Genomic DNA, 18,341 nt, shown 5'->3' on the forward strand with positions numbered 1-18,341 from the left:
GATTTTATTAATATGATTCAAACATTACAATATATAATACATATATTTTACCCTCTTCGGTATATGCCAATAGCTCTTGGAGAAAATAGTGATCCGTTATGTTGGGGAAGAAGAAGAAGAGGAAGAGGAAGAAGAGGAGTGGGAGGAGAAAATGTGAGGAAAAGAGGAAGTATGTGAGGGTTTTTATAGATGGTATAAGGTATATAACACTTAATGAGGTCCAAAAACGTGTGAAAAACTTAAGAAAAACGTGTAAAAATCAATCAAAAGCATTGGCCACCGTCCCAAAAACGTTTGTGCTTCAGTTTTTACCACCGGCCAACTTGCGCAAGTTAACTCACGTAGAGGCTCAGTGGTGCGTGACTTAAGTCACGTAGAGCTTGTGAGGTGCGTGAGTTAAGTCTCGCTGCGTGACTTAACTCACGCAGGGTTATATTTGGAAAATGTGCAGGGCGCGAGCGAAATGTATTGGGTGAAGAGCAAAATTCTTTTCTTTCGAACTTTCAATGAAATTTCATACAGAAAATGACTGTTTGGGCCTCCTGATGAAATTTGCTAAATATACCCCCAATAAACCAACTCTTGCTATATGCATCCCTCCTCTAAAATTAATGGGCCCTAGGCCGTCTTACCCCCGACCTATGCCTAGGGCCGACCCTGTTTGGGAATTAGTGAACTTACAGAATGAGAGAAAACCATGTTCCATCTTTATGCTGCCTATTTTATTTTTTATTTTTTTTGAAAACATGGTTTATAGATGAAGGGTACATTGATAATCCGAAGTTTGACCGTAAGGTAAGTATAACCTAATCAAGAACTGTTTAATCTAGGGATCAAACTCAGGTTCTTCCTTTAGTGGAGCCCGTTACCTATTTTAGTTAAGAAATTATGGTAAGGAATTAAATATGAGGAGTGTTATTTGAACAAGAACAATCATTTACTTGACAACTTATGGAATAGTGAGAGATTTCCAAAGAAAGATAGTTATTAACATGAAAACTAAAGCAGTAGAGAGAGAAAGTAAAAACATAACATGAGTATGAGAGAGAAAGTTGTCATTTTTTTTTTTGAACAACCAAAAATTTTATTAAGCCAATAAAGCATTCTTAGGAATAGAACACGGGGCAAACATGAACCAAAACCATGCCCTGCACCTGAATAAACAAGCAGGGAACAAAAAAACAACAACAGAATAGCAAAACCACATAAAACATGCCGCATGAACTATTGCTATCAACACCCAACAAAACCAAAAAACAGAAGAACATAAACAACCCTGTACAGTTATGCCCAGACCAAAACCATAACCCCGAATCAACCAACAAGGCAAAAACGAGGGTTCCAATACCACTCGTAGAATAAACACGTCGCAATGTTCAATCTAGCCAAGCTTCATTGCCACGCCAACACTTTGATTTGATCCACCATATCCTCCACCTCAATAATCTTATTATTAAAAATACAATTATTAGACAACCAAACCACCGCATGCCAAATCAACCACGCCCCTTGTCTAAGTTTCTTAGCTCTTACTTATCTAGACCAACAAATCGCATGAATGAATATATTTGGAGAATAAATATGATTAAAAGTCAACCACCTCATCACCTCCCTCTAACCTTTAGAAATGACATCACAATGAAGGAATAGGTGCACCACCATTTCGTCTTGACACCCGCAAAACACACACCTCATAGAATCTTCAACCCCCAAAAGCCTTCTCTCCACAAGGTTCACTTAGTCAGGATCCTATCAAGAAATAAAGTCCACTAAAAAGCCAACACCTTTGATGGCGCCTTACTATTCCACAACTCCTGAAAAATAACTTCCTCCTCATAGCTAAACCGATCTTCTAATGGCCTCAAATTTTGAAGTACCAAATAACAAGAATTAATGGAAAAACTCTCTCTTTATCCGATTTCCATACCCAAATATCCAACTGGTTCTTTAGGACCACCCCTTCCAACCAAATACTGGGAGGCAATCTTGAAGATGTGTTCCGCCTCAGAGATCGATGCAAAACACCAACCATGTTCGTTATCAAAATTAGAATAACGAGCGCAAAAGCTCCCAATTCCTTTTTTTTGTGCAATCCATATGAGACTCACAGAAGTAGTTAGGATATTCCTCTTCCATCTCTCAGAATCTGTAGATAGCCGACGTTCACATAAGCCTACAAATGAATTTAAAGGCATCTTACAACAATGACGACAACGACTACTAACACATAACGGTTTACTACCAAATATTGTACAGGCACTAAGACAACTTTGTGCTTCTACGTTCTCCATTGGGAACATTACTGTAAATTTAGTTAGTTAAAATTGAAACAAAATGTAATTAGCAATGCATGTTATATATTAATGACAAAGATGGTTAAAATACATACAAAATGTTGCAAACAAGAATACAACCAAAGGAGCTAGCTTAGCATAAGCCATTGTTTGATATCAAGAAAGAACCAACTACAATTGTTTGTTTTTTATGAACTTTAGAATTTGTGTTGCATGAAATCGTTTCTCTCATGCAGCAATTTATACACAAAAAAAAAAGATGCTTTTGCCATTTAAATTATACAAGAGAATGTTCTACAGAACATTCTTCACTTGGAATAACACATTTTTTGCAACTTTGCGCATCAAGCAACAAAGCAAATGCACATGGATTGTTTTGGAACGTACAAACAACAACCGTATGTTTATGTATATTTCAAGTGAACTTCAGACTCTAGCCATCTATAAATATAGCAACATATCAAGGCAATTGGCAAGAGCTTACAATACAAAAGAATTCAATCTCTCTCTCTCACGTGAATATTTTTCATAATTCATATTCAATGTCTTTCAATATGAACATTTTTTCTGGTCCCTTTATTACTTTATTTATTTCAGTCATATATTCCATAATTATCTGGTCCTTTTATTTAATTTATTTTAAATATACAATCCAGAGTTCTCCGATCCTTTTATTTATTAATTAACAAATATTTTTATTTGTTTAACTCTTACCAAGAACTTTCTTGAGTATATAAATTTATTTAAGTTTCAGAAATAATTTTTAAAAGGGTCACAATTCAAACCCCCTTTCTTGTGACTATTTCTTCCACTTCAGGTAGTGTAACGCCCACTTTCGTTTAATCGTTATTTAATCGAGTTTAGGTGATTATATTATATTTATATAATATATGTATGATTTTGATATGTTTTGATAAATTGTGGTGATTTTGGTGATTTGATTGATGACGTGTTAGGTTATGAGTTTTGGAGGAATTGATAAGATTAGAGAATTTATTTTATTGTTAAATAAAATAAAGATTTGAAAAATATTTAGTTGAGGGCTGTTTTGATATTTTAGATAGTTTTGGGGGAGAAAGTGAGATAAGATAAGTTATTAGAAAGAGGTATAAATAGGAGAAGACCTAATATTTTAGAAACTCATTGTACGTGAAAACTTTTGGAAAAGGGAGAAAAAGCTTAGAAGGGAGAAGAGCATAGAGAGAGCTGCGATTTCTTCATAACCAGGTAAGGGTGAGACTAATAATTCAATAATGTTAATTACTGTAATTCTGATGATTAGTTGACCAAGTTAGGATTGATTTAGAGAAGTTTTGGAATTAGGTCAAATCCCTAAAAATTGATGATCAAACGGTAAAACTTGTTTAGATTGATGTAAGAACCGTCCTATAACCTTAGAATATGTTTAGGATGAATTCTGGAACCAAAATTAGGCTTTGAACCATGTTGTGTGAGGGATTTTTGAGAAAAACCCTAGTCTGCCCGTGCTTCTGTTCATCGCTCGCCACGGCGAGTGATGATCCTCGCCTCGCGAGTGATGAACTTCATCGCTCGCCACGCGAGCCCCTTTCCTTCGCCTCGCGAGTTGTTTGGTTCAACTCGCCATGGCGAGCAACCTTCCTCGCCTCGCGAGCTTAGGCAGAGTGCATGTCATATTTTGTGTTTCGACCTTTTTAGTTGAATCTTGTATGCCTTTGAGTACCTGAACTTACCTAGTATTGATTAGGAATGAATGTAGGATCAGAGGGAACCCAGAACAAGCTTAGTTGTGAGTTGAGTGGTGCTCGCCATGGCGAGTAAGTACTCTCGCCTCGCGAGTACAACCAGGATGAACTTGAGTATGTGTTTGTGCGATCTGTGTCGCACTTTTTGGCCCAGAGTGAACCCCTAATTGGTAATGAAACCTTATGATAACGTTTAATGCAGTCTGTAAAGCTTTTGAGTTAAGTTGATATTATTTGAGCATGATTTAGGTATTGTGCAATATGTAAGATATAATTGAAATGATTATGATTCTAGTAAATTGTTGTTGATATATTGATATCTCCTTGCTGTTATGCGACTTGACTATGCTGTTGCTGTTATTTAACTGAGTAAGCAATGTTTATATATGAATATAATGAAAATGATGACGTTTTGCATCAAGTTATTGAATGCACATGATTACGATGATTATGATGTTTTGTTCATCTGTGTCCATGCATAGCATATCATTGAGCTTAGTCCTCACCACGAAAATTAGGAGCTTTGTCCTCCGCACGTTTTATAGGAGCTTTGTCCTCCGCACGATTAAAGTATATTAATACTTATGATGACGATTGGTACCACATGCATATAAGGAGTCTAGGAGCATTGTCACATTGTCATGATTAAGATGCCTTGTTGATGATGAATGGATATGTGATTACGTGATAAGTGTTTATTGATTATGTTACGTTGTTCATAATGAATTGGATATATGATTACGTGATAACTGTTTAGCATTTATGCAAAGTTAATAATGGAATGATTATGATGTTAATTTATGATTCGCAATTACATTGATTAATGTTATTTTATTATGAAATCTCACCCCTTCTGCTTGAAAATGTTGCCCTTCGTATGGGTAACTTGCAGGTGATCGTGCTTAGTGTGCAGTTGCTTCGTGAGTTGGCCTTGCCTTCACTGTGTCGTCTAGGTCGCTCTGATACGTAACGGGATGGGGTTATATGCTATAACATGCTTCATTCTTTTACGTGAACTGCTTATGTTTTGATAAACTCTTTTGAGATACTTATTGGGCCTGCGTGCCAGGAACGTTTATGATTTATGTTTATGATTTTCCGCTGCTATGTGAAAGATATTTGCGAAGGTTAAATTATCATTTAACTGTTTTTGGATTACGTTTTCTATGTGATATCCCGTTTATGGTTTTTACTCTGATAATTGTTTAAGAAATTTGTATATTGGGAAAACGGGGTGTTACAGGTAGAACGACGTGCAGGATCATAACTTCCACTACCACCTTCATCATTATTATTTCCACTTCATCCAAAGACATAATCAAACAATCCAAAACTTCTTGGTGGTTCTATTTGTTAGTAGTCATATGAAGAATTTGTTGATGAGTCATGGTGGTAATTCACCAACAAAATCACAATCACAACAACATATACAATAAAAGTTCAAAGTTCTAACATCAAAGTCCCAACTTTTTCTCTAAAACTTCATCTAGTATTTGTTACCTAAATACTCAAATTAAGAGTGTCAATTTAAAATTACCTTGAACTTAATAAATAAGAGATTTTTTTTTTTTATGGTGTCCGAGATTCGAACCTCAGACCTTGCATATATTATGCATTATTCCTACCAACTGAGCTAAACTCACGGGAATACTTAATAAATAAGAGATGAATGCACACTTTTTTTTGTTTGAGTTTAATAAATAAATATATGAATAAACAAATAAACCATCTAAAAGTAATTGCTATTAATTATTATTATTATTGAAGAGTGAATCATCAACTTCGTCCCTGAATTTTCACGGGTCGGCCAAATTAGTCCCTCAATTATGCAAAATATCAATTTAATCTATGAATTTGTTAAATGTCAATCAACTTAGCCCTTATGTTCAAACGGAGCATTAACGGGGCTGACGTGGCCGTTAACCTCTCACATGTCAAACGCCACGTAGGCAGGGAGTAATTTGGCCGATAATAACAAACATTTCGAATGACTAAATTGATTGATTTGCAGAAATTTTGTTGGTTTCTTCCCAAACTGCTCTCTTCTTCCCCAACGGTTCTTTCTTCCTTAATTGTATAAAATTGGAACCATAATTACACAATCTGCAATCTACACTCTAAAATCACCTAAATTTCCTCCAATAATAAGTGGTCCAGTTCTTCCATAATTCAAAAAACTTCAAGTTTAATGGATGATGAAAAGAGGGTGAAGATGATTCAGAAATGTAACCTTTCTGTAATAATATTTCCATCAAATTAGTCCCTGAATTATTTTTCTATTTATCAAATAGATTCATACGTTATACTAAAAACCCATCAAATAAGTTCATGAATTGTTTAGTCAGATATCAAATTGATCCTTGAAGCATATATGTACAAAATGAAGTAAAAAAGCTAGAACACACAAATTGAAAATGAAATATTACTTAGGCAAAAGTCATAGGTCATAAGTTAAAAGTCCGAGACATTACATATGCAAAAGAAACCTAACTATGGGACATTAACAAGTCATGAGTCTTAAATAAAGATAAGTAGAAGGAAACCCAACTATGGGGCATAATTCAAATAAGCCCAAAATCATATTTTGAACTTCATGAAGCTTCACTTCATTGGAAATCCGGGGGTTGGTATAAACTCCATGAATTGAGGTTGATTCGAACCGGATGGACCATAGGTTGGATATGAAACTCTAATTATGCCAGGAGGAGTTGGATGACCTGGTGCAGGACCCCTCATTTGTGTTTGCTTAGGCCTATCAGCTGAAAAAACTGGTCTTCTAAGGCCATACCTCTTTGGTGCAACACCCTGAAATTGCAAATTCAATCTAATTAGTCCATAGACTATGACATAATCAATCATATAAGTCCTTCAATTAATTAAATAATTGTCAAATCGATCCTTAAAATGTAAGTGTTATACCTGTCCAACATTTGCAACAATATTTCCTGCACTTTCTGCATTTCCAGGCACAACATTTTTAAGACCCAAAACTCTAAAACGAATAATCAAAACAACTGTCTCAAAAACGCAATAAACACAAACAAAGAACAAGGAAAGCATCAACGATCACATAAATGCGGTAAACAAAATGATCAAAACTTAAAACGAAAATACAAAAAAACAGACAAAAATAGGGTGAATACGAACAACAGGAAAGACGTTACCTTTTTTAAACAGCAGAACACTGAAACTTCAAAAACGTCAGAATCTCAGAGATGATGATGATTTTGGAGGGGCGAGAACGGAAAGTTTTAGTGGGAAGGAGAAGGGTCAAGGACGTTTTTGATGTTTCTCACTTATATGTGAAGGAGGTATGAGTAATGCAGGGGCAAAATGGGAAAAATAGGGAAAAAAAATCTGAAATGTGAAAACTTAACTTTTTCAAATTCAATCAAATTAGTCCTCGAACATGTGGCTTTCTTCTTGCTATACGTACAAGAAAATTAGTCCTTGGACGGAAGGTTTTGATGGACATTAAAACAGGGATGAATTTGACCGACCCGTGAAAATTAATTCAGAGAAGAAGTTGAAGGTTCAGTCGATTATTGAACGAAGAGTGAAGCTGCGTATACGTGTGTTATTCACTCAAAAGAAGAGAAGAAACCTGAACAAGGAGAAGAAACGGCAACACCAGAATCGGAAATCGCAAGCAGGAAGAGAAGTAAGTAAGATTCAGATTCCTTCTTCGCCTGTTCTTGTATTCTTGTGCTTTTTTTTAATATGAGATTCGATTCCTTTTCTCCTGTTCAAATTTCTGAATTTTCCTGTGATTTTTGTTCTCGACGTGAAAAGTTCGTTTTGTAACGGCCGCAATCCCGGTATTTTGAAACCTAAGCACAAGAATATACATAAGTGCTTATAACTATAAGCTGCAAATAAGCTATTTATCCAAATAGGGCCTAACTTATTTTTGTATAAGCTATCTTGGAGAGCTTATGAATATAACTAGGAAACAGCTTATGAAAAATGTTGTAAACTGTTTTCATAAGTTCTCTCACACAATCTCACAAAATGCATGCATATAGATAAACTCAAATAAGCCAATTCAAACAGGCCCTTAACTTTATTTTGTCTGTTGATATAAAAACAACCCTTAAGCAATAAGGTGTTTATCTTAAAACAATGAAGGTGTGAACCATGATGTTTGTCAAACTTGAGAGTCTTCGTAAGGATCAAATAAGCGAATCCAAACAGGCCCTTAGTGGCACTGCTTATGTTTATGAGCATTTATTTATACAACAATGTGATTTCTATTGTGAGTTAATTTTCTAATTTAAAATGGGGTATACACTGTATACTTCTTATTTAAAGTGTCGAGAGCTTACATTGTGGTCTAAGAATATAAAGGTGATTTATTCTGTTTGCTTTGCACAACAATTCTGTCTGCTGCCGCGCATTAAGGTGATTTTTTTTTTGTGGGATTTTTTAAGACATGGTATGAGTTTTTTGTAGTATTTTCTCAAGTATGAAATGTCCATGTTATCATATGAATTTTGTGACATTTTTTATCAGACAAGGTCATATGGTTCAACTTGTGGTCCACTAGTTCGATTGTTGATCCAGTGACCAAGTGCCATGACCGAGTCGATGTCAATCTGAGTTTAATAACACTGATGTAGTAGATACATGGAAGTTCAAGTTATTTTTTAAACTTGTTGTAATATCAGAAAATTATTAGAAATTGTTGCCATACAAAGACATTTCCTATTTTTATTGTTTAGATTGTAGGTTGATATGTATGTATTAGTCCTATGTTTTATTACTTTTGATGGTTTTAACTTTTAAATTTTCCCTCATACAAGTAATTTTAAATTTGATATTGAAATTTATTTATTACAGGTTAGAAACTGAGAATGGAGGAAGAGAACAAAGAAATGAAATCATTTAAGGATCTCGGCTTACCCGAGTCATTGGTGGAAGCTTGTGAAAAAATGGGTTGGAAGAATCCGCTGAAGATTCAAATAGAAGCAATTCCTCCTGCACTGGAAGGTTTGATATGATCTATGCTTGAAATATAACATTTTTTTCTTGTAAAATAGAGATAGACAGGAAGAATGATTGCAAAAAATGATAATCCTTGTTATATAATCCCAACGAAATCCGATTTTGAACATGAATTTCTACATGTCAATTTTATAGAACATTATGGAGTAATTTGATCTATGTAGCCGACCCCACTTAGCGGGTTAAGGCTTGGTTGTTGTTGTTGTAGTATTATAGTTTTTATATTTTCAAATTTATTGTATTATTGTTTTCAAAAGTATTCTATTTCAACCACACAATTTTCCCCCATATTTACTGCTTCAGTTCTTGACAGTGGCATAGTTAATGATGGTTAAAGTTAAACTGTATTAAATTGCTTTTTTTTTTTTTTATATATTTTTTTATTCACAGGAAAAGATTTGATTGGACTTGCTGAAACGGGTTCTGGTAAAACTGGAGCTTTTGCTCTTCCGATATTGCATGCACTCTTAGAAGCACCGCGCCCAAACCATTTCTTTGCATGCGTGATGTCTCCCACAAGGTTAGATACTTCGATAACTGATCATGGATTTAATATTCATATAATTCAGATTCTCAATCTCACTGATATTTAACTAATACAATTTCTTCTCTTCTAACCTATTTCGTGATCTAGGGAGCTTGCAATTCAAATTTCTGAACAGTTTGAAGCTCTAGGTTCTGAAATCGGTGTCAAGTGCGCTGTGGTGAGTTATAATATTTTTTCTGACGTGATTCATTGTGCTTGAATTTTATGTCTTCATGTTCACCATATAGCTTAAGCTTCTTTCCTCTTATCATATGGTGGTTATTTACATGCATACTAAACAATTTATTTGATTGTTGTTATCTTTTCCTTTTTCTATAGCTTGTCGGAGGGATTGACATGGTACAACAATCCGTAAAGATAGCAAAGCTACCACACATTATTGTAAGTGTTACTACTGCTGTAGGCATGCTTTGATTTCATATGTTTATTCTTGTACATCAAGAGCATTAGGGTAATAGGTGAGGGAGGCGTAAAATCTTGTCTTGCTTGTGTGGATAAAAAATTAACTCATGTTTCACTAAATAAATGTTCTCTGTTTTTGTTGTCATTGATGTGTTAAATTCTTGATTGTTTATCAGCCTTTGTAACTCTATAGTCATCTGAATTCAGGAATTATAATCAACTTTCTGTTGAATATTTGATTTATCTTGCATAGCGGTGGGATTTATCTGTGATAATATATTAAAAATCAAAGTACTATTCTGGAAACACATATTCCTTTCTGTTAGTTTTTCCTTCATATTGTTGTTAGCATGGTATCGTTTATGTTTTTTTGAAGGAAATTAGCATGATATCTGTATTCAAATATTATGGAGCTGTTTAATGTTGTTTTAACATTTACTTGCCGAGTATAGTTATTGTCTATGCTAAAATTTAACTTGTATACATGAAGTAAATGATGGATCAAATACCATGCCTTGGATGTCCTATCAACATTGCACATGAATGATGCAAAAAATGATTAATAGGTGGTTAGGTTGGGAGTTGGTTCTTCCGAGCGACTTGGTAGGATTTTTTTAAGGGGTGTTGTATGTTTCCTGGGAGAGAGAGAGGTTTAGGTATGGTTTTTTGTTGATTTGGCATTCAATTGTATGGTCCATCTGGTCTCACAAGGATCTTGTCTTCTCTGCTAGGACATTGGATGTTGAGCAGTTGGTTGATAAAATCTAGTTTACCTCTTGGCATCGATTTTTTAAGAGACACTATGGTCATCTTTCTCCCATTATGAGTGGGTGGTGGAACCAACTATCTGCTGGGACCGGTAGTTGGCTGGGGAGGGATCGTGTTCGGGTGCCTTTGAGCGGGGTCCTGAGTTTGGTCTCTGTGTCTCTGATCTTGGGGTAGTAGGCTTGGTTCACCTCCCTTTGGGGCTAGCTCTTCCGATGGGGGGTTTCTAGGCAGGGTAGGCAGGGTGTGGTGCAGGTGTGAGGTGTTTCCTTCCACCTTCTCTGCGGGTGGGTGTTATATTGGTGTCTGGTTTTCTTTTTTGGGTGCCCTCTTGGGAGTTTTGTTTTGCCGAGCAACCGCTCGGTACTTCTGGTACTCTAGTATCTTTGCATTGTTGATTATTTCTCTTTATCCTATATATATATATATATATATATATTTGCCGTTAAAATAATGATTAATACCGATGATATGAGATAACTGAACTTATGCAGGTTTTGCGTGTACAAGATTGACTGTTGAGATTGTATATTGATTTAGTACTCTACTATTAGTCTGCTAACTTCATTAGTCTTATATTTTGTTTACCATTTATTTAAGCCTATTTCTTTCTCTTTAAGGTTGGGACTCCTGGACGTGTCTTGGATCACCTAAAAAACACCAAAGGATTTTCTCTTGCTAGATTAAAATACTTGGTATGATTTCTTCACAATTTTGACTTAATCAGGAATTTCAATTTTTACATTCAGTAATTAAGTGGTGAATGCATGTGTAGTATGAACCATATTTTATGTCTGTATATACTGATGATATTATTTTCTGCGTAATAAGGGGTTTCACTATTCATGTGTTTGTCCTGTAACATGCTTTATTTTTATTTTATTTGTTTCCTTAGTGTATTAATATGAAACTTTTTTTTTATTGTCATAAATACTATTGTTTTGCATGCAAAACTAGGAATTTCTCATGAGACTGATTTTCCTTGATTATAATTAAATTAATTAAATATTAGTTTTCTTGTGAAATGAGAGCATGTTGCTAGATTGACCATACTTCAATTATATTTGTTAAGGGCTAGTTTTCCTGTTTAATTGACTACGGCAAAGCAGACAGGCACAAGTGAAAAATTGTTCTATGGGATCTGAATTATGCTGTGTCTCTTATTATGACCAAATTTGGACAAATACGTAATAAGACACTCAGACAAAAATAAAAATACAAGCACTTTTTAAAAATGTTATCATTAGTTTTACACTAAATATATTTATTATTGTTAAGAGAAAAACTTATCACAATAATCCCCTTGCTCTTCCAAAAAGCCCAACATAAGTTATGATCAATTTCTGCATAATCGGCCTACCCAATTTGCTTCTTGCCGTGATAAGTTCATCACACCTTTTTTGTTTCAACGAGTAAGTCTATATTACTACAATATGCTATTTAGAACTGATGAGCTGATTTGAGAACTTGAACTTGGTTTTTTAATTGATACCAGTTGATTTCTTTGTGTTCTAGTTTTGCATGCCTCGTACTTGGCTTATAGCATTATACTATATTTTCCTTTTTAAAAAAAAGTATCATATCAGTTGAATTATTGTTGAAATTGAAACATATATGTTTCAGCGTTGATATAGTTATAACTTATATGTCTTCCAAGGTTGTGCAGTTGTGTTTAAATAAGATTAGCAGCTGAATTTCAACATGTCATAGAGATAAATGTGTTTTGCTTTTACAGTTGCTTGCCGACTTAAAAAAATGAAATGTTTCTTAGCTGTGGTTGGATTTGTTTGATTTCTCTTCCTTCTGAGCAGGTCTTAGACGAGGCAGACAGGCTGTTGAATGAGGATTTTGAGGAATCACTTAATGAGATTTTAGGAATGATCCCTCGCGAGCGGAGGACATTCCTTTTTTCTGCTACGATGACAAAGAAGGTAAATTCTTCAGTTTATTTTCTGTAAACTTAATATATTATTTATTTTTATCCCTTTTCTCCCTTGGCCGTTAGAGAAAGCTTTTCTGCATCTAAAATTATTAAAGTAACATCTTTTGTATAGCCGTATTGTAGTTTATTTGTATGCTTAAATTCTAGTTGAACATAAATTAACATTATTCAAACTCTCTAATGAACATAAATTACAGTTGTTAGTTAATATAATTTATAAACTTTTGAATATATTTTAAAAAGTAATTGATCAAATTATTCTTGGTCAAATCTCTTATATTTTGTTATTATCAGACACAATTGCTCCGTTAAGGATCTTATGGTACAAGATGATTGATTGTGTAATCTATTAATTTTTGAAGTTTCTGTTGTAATAGAAGAAGTTGCACTTTTGCTATTTCAGGTCGAGAAGCTCCAAAGGGTTTGTTTAAGGAATCCTGTGAAGGTACAGCCATAATACTTACAAATATGTTTATGCATATGGAAATTTATACTTCTTTCCCTTGAAAGATTAATATGTATTGCAGTTTAGTCAATTTTTATTGCCGCCTTAGGGACATTACTTCTCCCGTATTTATTGTAAATGGCGGTTAGCTCTTTGAACCGCAATCATGGACTTTAGGGACATAGATTGGTAGAGAATAAAATGAAGGTTTTGAGTGAAATTCCAAAGCTCTGATACTAATGGTTTTTAAAATTCATTTCATCTGTCTTAAAATAAAAAATAGTGTGTTCAAAGTGAGCGCTGTTTATGACATTGAAAATCACAAAGAAAAGTGTCCTTTGGTGGTTTGCTCGCCAATACCAGCACCACCATTTATCGGTTCATTTGCATTAAAAGGGGGGACTATAGTGAAACATATTTCATCTCTTAGGGGAGGGAAATATTATTATATTTTGACATTTGCAATTTAATATAAAAATCTTCATTGGAAAAGAGCTGTGGTTTACCTATACACACCGATTTTTCACAATTTTATATCCAATTTAGATCGAAACATCATCCAAGTATTCTACGGTCGACACGCTGAAGCAACAATATCGCTTCTTGCCAGCAAAACATAAGGTATCTGTTCTCCCTTGTCCAAAAATTATTGTATTTCAATTATTTTCGTATCAATTTTTCATTCAACTTCTTAATATTAGGTTGTTTAAGCTATTCCATACTACTCTTGTTGAGGGAAAAATTGTTTGAAATGTCATGCCAAATAAATTTTTGTTTTTTAAAACGTGTATCAGGGCCCTGGTTTAAACGAGGGCATAGTTACAGTTTTTATTTTTTATTATTTTTTATTTTATATACATATATTTTATTTATTTTGGTGTGTATATTAGAAGTAGATCAGAACATGACTTAAAAAGTAGTACCCTTTGGCTTAGGCTATCTAAGTGAAAATCTCATAAGTTGGCATAGTTTCCCTTTAGAAAATATCAGCTGCTTTCTATTGTTGTAGACTGAAGACATACATTCTAGGTTACATAGGACAAATACGATAGAAGGCCCGTTTGTTATAGGTTAAAATAAAAGTGATTTTGATATAAATATGATATTCTTTGGAGAGTTTTTAAGAAAAGCATAAATTATGATTGGAAAAGTATTCAAGTTGTAAAACTATGATTTTCATTAATATGGTTGAAAAACGTAGATGCCATAAATTATATTTTTCTCAATCTTCTATTAAGAATAGTTGGCTTTAAAAGCTAATCAAAGTAGCTATTTCATTTTCATCATAAAAATCATTTTTTTAAAAATGATTTTTGGAAGAAGCTAACACACAAACAAAACTACAACGTAAAAAATGATATATTTTTTATTTTTTTTTAAATCTAAAACAAACGGGCCTAGAATTAGCAAAATAAAAGTGTTTGATTTATTCTAGCACAACTTAAGATTGAGTTATGGTGTTAGATGCAGAGGAAAGACGAGTGTTTTGACTATAAAGCAAAATATTTTTTTTTTGGTAAATAGTATAAAGGAAATGGTTGTATTGAACAGGTCTTACAAATTGCCTATGTGGAGTGAAACTAACAAAATTTCATTCATTTTGGGTTGGGTTTCATTAAATCACAACTATTATCTTTTTTTACCTTTGATTATTGTGTTTGTCAATTGCTTGCTTCTTTCCTAGGATTGCTACCTTGTATACATTCTCACTGAAATGGCTGGAAGTACATCAATGGTGTTCACTCGGACATGTGATTCAACCCGGCTTCTTGCTTTGATTCTCAGGAATCTCGGTTTAAAAGCCATCCCAATTAATGGTCATATGAGTCAGGTATTTGTGTTGGATATCATGCATTATAATTGTAATTTGTTCTAAAATTTCCTTTTCTCTTTCCTTGCTGGAAGTCATGCTGTTGTAGATGGAGTGATTCTTTGTCATCTCCCTCCATTATTTGTGTTTGTAGGTGTGCCAATGACAACAAAATATCTCTAATTTATATTTAATATCTTTCTTTTAACAGCCAAAGCGACTTGGAGCCTTGAATAAGTTCAAGTCTGGGGATTGCAATATTCTCCTTTGTACTGACGTAGCTAGTAGGGGACTGGATATTCCAGCAGTAGATATGGTGATTAACTATGATATTCCTACAAACTCCAAAGTAAGTTGTGTTATGCAATACATTGACATGTTTTATTACAATAATAGTTGATCAGAAGTTCACTGTTAGCTTAATGTAATGGTAGTAATTTATTAGTATTTTCATGGCTATTTTAGGAAGATAGATCTAAACTAACAGAAATCCATAAATCATGCAACGAGAATTTTTGTATTCACTGGTTTCCTGACCTTGTGTGACCTGCAGGATTATATACATCGTGTTGGAAGGACTGCTCGTGCAGGGCGCTCTGGGGTTGCCATTTCCCTTGTTAACCAATATGAGCTGGAGTGGTACGTTCAGATAGAGAAACTTATAGGTGAGAAGCATATTCTGCCTTGGCGGTGACATTTTAAGAAGCAAGAAATTCTTATTCTTAGTCTTAATTCTTTACAAATAACAAATGCAAATGTTTTTCAGGCAAGAAGCTACCAGAATATCCTGCAAATGAAGAGGAAGTTTTGCTTTTGGAAGAGCGTGTTGGCGAAGCCAAAAGATTAGCAGCCACGGTAAATTTTTGCATTGAGCTTTAGCTATATTTTTGGCTATTTCTAGTCTTCTATCTATTTCTGTTTTAAATAGATAAAGTAAGTTCGGGAAATTTTGTGGGAATTGAAAATTGACTCCCTTGTAACTTGCCCGCCCATTCAATTTTTGTCTTCATTGGGTTTGGGTATAAGCATTGTTTCTTATAGCTTATTTAAAAAAAACAAATGAATGAAAAGATGCATAGGTTATGACGAGCTAAGATTCTCTCCATATATGAGGGTTTTAATTAGAGAGAAAGACACAGATTAATTTTCAAAAAAAGAATTAAATGATAAAAAATGTTTTGATACATTATATACTGTGTTTTTCATTCTCCAAATGAAGGCCTCTTTATTTTGAGAAATAGAGATGATCTCATCTTCATTGTGATTATATTATCGGATTTAGTAAATTATGGAGTTATAGAATTTGAGTTGGGCCTAACTCAGCCACATAATCAACTTATGAATTGAGGGATGACCATCACTTATAACGATTATGTAGGCCATATTACTGTCCAATGGCGGATAGGGGCCAAGCCAAAGAATCTGCCGTATAACACGATGTTGCGGCCTATGGAAGAAACATGGCTGATATAGAAGCTGTTGCAGCCTATGGCTACTAGCACTAAATCTGTCATGCTATAATGCTTTGATGCAACCGTGGCAGAAAGTTGCAACAGTGCACTCATTGTTAGACATCTTTAGGATGAACTCTATAGTCTATACTATCTTAGAATTTGGGTTTGAGCATAATTCAACCAGCTCATTGCTTGAGGGTTGCCCCATACCACAATTCAAGCCATATATCACTTTACAGCTTAGGATTACCAACATGGAGATATGAAAATAATGAATGCGTTAATTTAATTACTTTCTTAATATTTAACTATTCGTTTTTTTTTTTTGTTCGTGTAGAAAATGAAGGAATCCGGAGGGAAGAAACGGAGGGGCGAAGGAGATGTAGGAGAGGATGATGATGTTGACAAATACTTTGGTCTGAAAGACAGAAAATCGTCTAAGAAGTTTAGAAGATAAATATGTTATTTGTTTCCGAAAAAAAATATTATGTTCATTTTTGTCTAAGTTTTTTTTGTTGTCAATTTCTTTTCTTTGAGATTTTCAAAACAAGTATGGAGAGAGTCAAATTATTTATTTGGTTATAGGAATAGGTTTTCAAATTAGGATTTGAGTACGTTGTCTTAAGTTATAAATACAAAAACATTCTTCTCTCTCTCTCTATTGCCTTATTTGTTTGATTACACGATTTAAAAAATATAGTTTTTTTTCCTCTTGATTTTAATATTTGTATAGGTATTGTAGAAAATTTATTCAAAAAAAGGTAATGTAGAAGATAGTATATGACATAATGTAATAAAATGAGACAAGTTTAATCATTAATTTGGATGATTAATCAGTTGAAATACTTTGTGGATATCACAAGGTATTAATTACCTATTAAATTCAAAACATACAATTAATTTAAGGGAAATGACCTCCCCTAAGTTCTAATCTAATTGTAATAAACCTCCCTGCTATTTTTCCAATCATCACCAACCCGCCCTATTACACTCTGTTAGTTTGCCGTTAGAGGAGAAAACATTCTTTCTAATTTTCATCCTCCTTTCACAACACACACTCAAACGGAAATCTCTTCATTCTTGTCCTATTATACATTTTCTTGGACATTTATTACGATCTTATCTTCCTTACTTCTCATTGTTATTGTCGAAGTTCATGTTTTTTTGTTGACAATCAATCTCTGTTCTCGTCAGGTTTTTCTTTTCTTTTGGATCGTTGTTCATTCCGCTCACGGTGCTGTTCTCATTGTTCTAGTCATTGTTTTCATATTTCTCATTGTTGTTTACCGTTGTTCTCATTGTTCTTGTATTGCTCCCAAGGTTTCACTTGTCAGTTTTCATCATTCTTGTCAGACTCGGTGTGTTATATTGGTTGTTCACTATTTCTTTTTATTTCGTTTGTTCATGAATCGAAGTATTTCCTCAAGGGAGGTTAATGCAATTTTTCCTTAATTTAATCCTAAGGGATGAAATCTTGGCTACTAGGGATGTGACTGTTGTGATCTATGAAGCACATACACTTCTTAAATTAGGTGTATTTTGGTGTATTTTGAATGTGACACATATGATTACACTGAATCATGACATTTTTTCCAAATTATTATCCATGTTGGCATGTCGGTGTCCATGTTGTGTCCGATGCTCGTGCTTTATAGGTTGTGACTTTGGTGGCAAACACTTGGATTTTAACAACATAGCAAACCTAAGGCTTTGTTCTTTTAACCAAATTTGGTCTAACACATTGAAGGATTTGGAGAAAAGCTATGGTCCATTGGAGGATCTTGAGAAAAGGTTTCAATGAAAGAGTATAACCAATTTGAGAAAGAACAATGCGAGACTCCAATAGAACGAGCTCCGGAAAGTGTAACCATTTCAATTTTCATCCGCTAACAGACCTTTTCTAGCAAAACGATTGATAAGTTCCTACACGTTGGAATATCACGATGGTAGATTT

General features: G+C 34.0%; 1 protein-coding gene across 2 annotated transcripts; it reads left to right on the forward strand.

Annotated features, from left to right (window-relative positions):
• Positions 1-7,443: 7,443 nt before the first annotated feature.
• On the forward strand, positions 7,444-17,048 carry LOC11437150 (DEAD-box ATP-dependent RNA helicase 10). 2 transcript variants are annotated; one of them, XM_003620325.4, is made up of 14 exons: positions 7,444-7,683; positions 8,858-9,007; positions 9,413-9,542; positions 9,657-9,726; positions 9,888-9,950; positions 11,357-11,431; positions 12,548-12,667; positions 13,082-13,123; positions 13,670-13,744; positions 14,808-14,954; positions 15,145-15,282; positions 15,487-15,598; positions 15,700-15,788; positions 16,725-17,048. In XM_003620325.4, the coding sequence occupies exons 2-14, from the start codon at positions 8,872-8,874 to the stop codon at positions 16,842-16,844; spliced, it is 1,317 nt and encodes a 438-aa protein (XP_003620373.2). In that variant the 5' UTR covers positions 7,444-7,683; positions 8,858-8,871; the 3' UTR covers positions 16,845-17,048. The 2 variants fall into 2 exon arrangements, with proteins under 2 accessions (XP_003620373.2, XP_024642406.1); XM_024786638.2 differs by having other exon boundaries at positions 7,445-7,679.
• The last annotated feature ends 1,293 nt before the right edge of the window (positions 17,049-18,341 follow it).

The sequence above is a fragment of the Medicago truncatula genome, chromosome 6, assembly GCF_003473485.1.
Source record: "Medicago truncatula cultivar Jemalong A17 chromosome 6, MtrunA17r5.0-ANR, whole genome shotgun sequence".
Taxonomy (NCBI): Eukaryota; Viridiplantae; Streptophyta; class Magnoliopsida; order Fabales; family Fabaceae; genus Medicago; species Medicago truncatula.

Bases quoted from the DNA above. Each gene is read 5' to 3' on its own strand.
- LOC11437150 (XM_003620325.4), top strand. From the start codon at position 8,872: ATGGAGGAAGAGAACAAAGAAATGAAATCATTTAAGGATCTCGGCTTA. The intron at 11,432-12,547 runs GTATGATTTCTT...CCTTCTGAGCAG, and splicing joins TTGCTAGATTAAAATACTTG to GTCTTAGACGAGGCAGACAG. The intron at 13,124-13,669 runs GTACAGCCATAA...TATCCAATTTAG, and splicing joins GTTTAAGGAATCCTGTGAAG to ATCGAAACATCATCCAAGTA.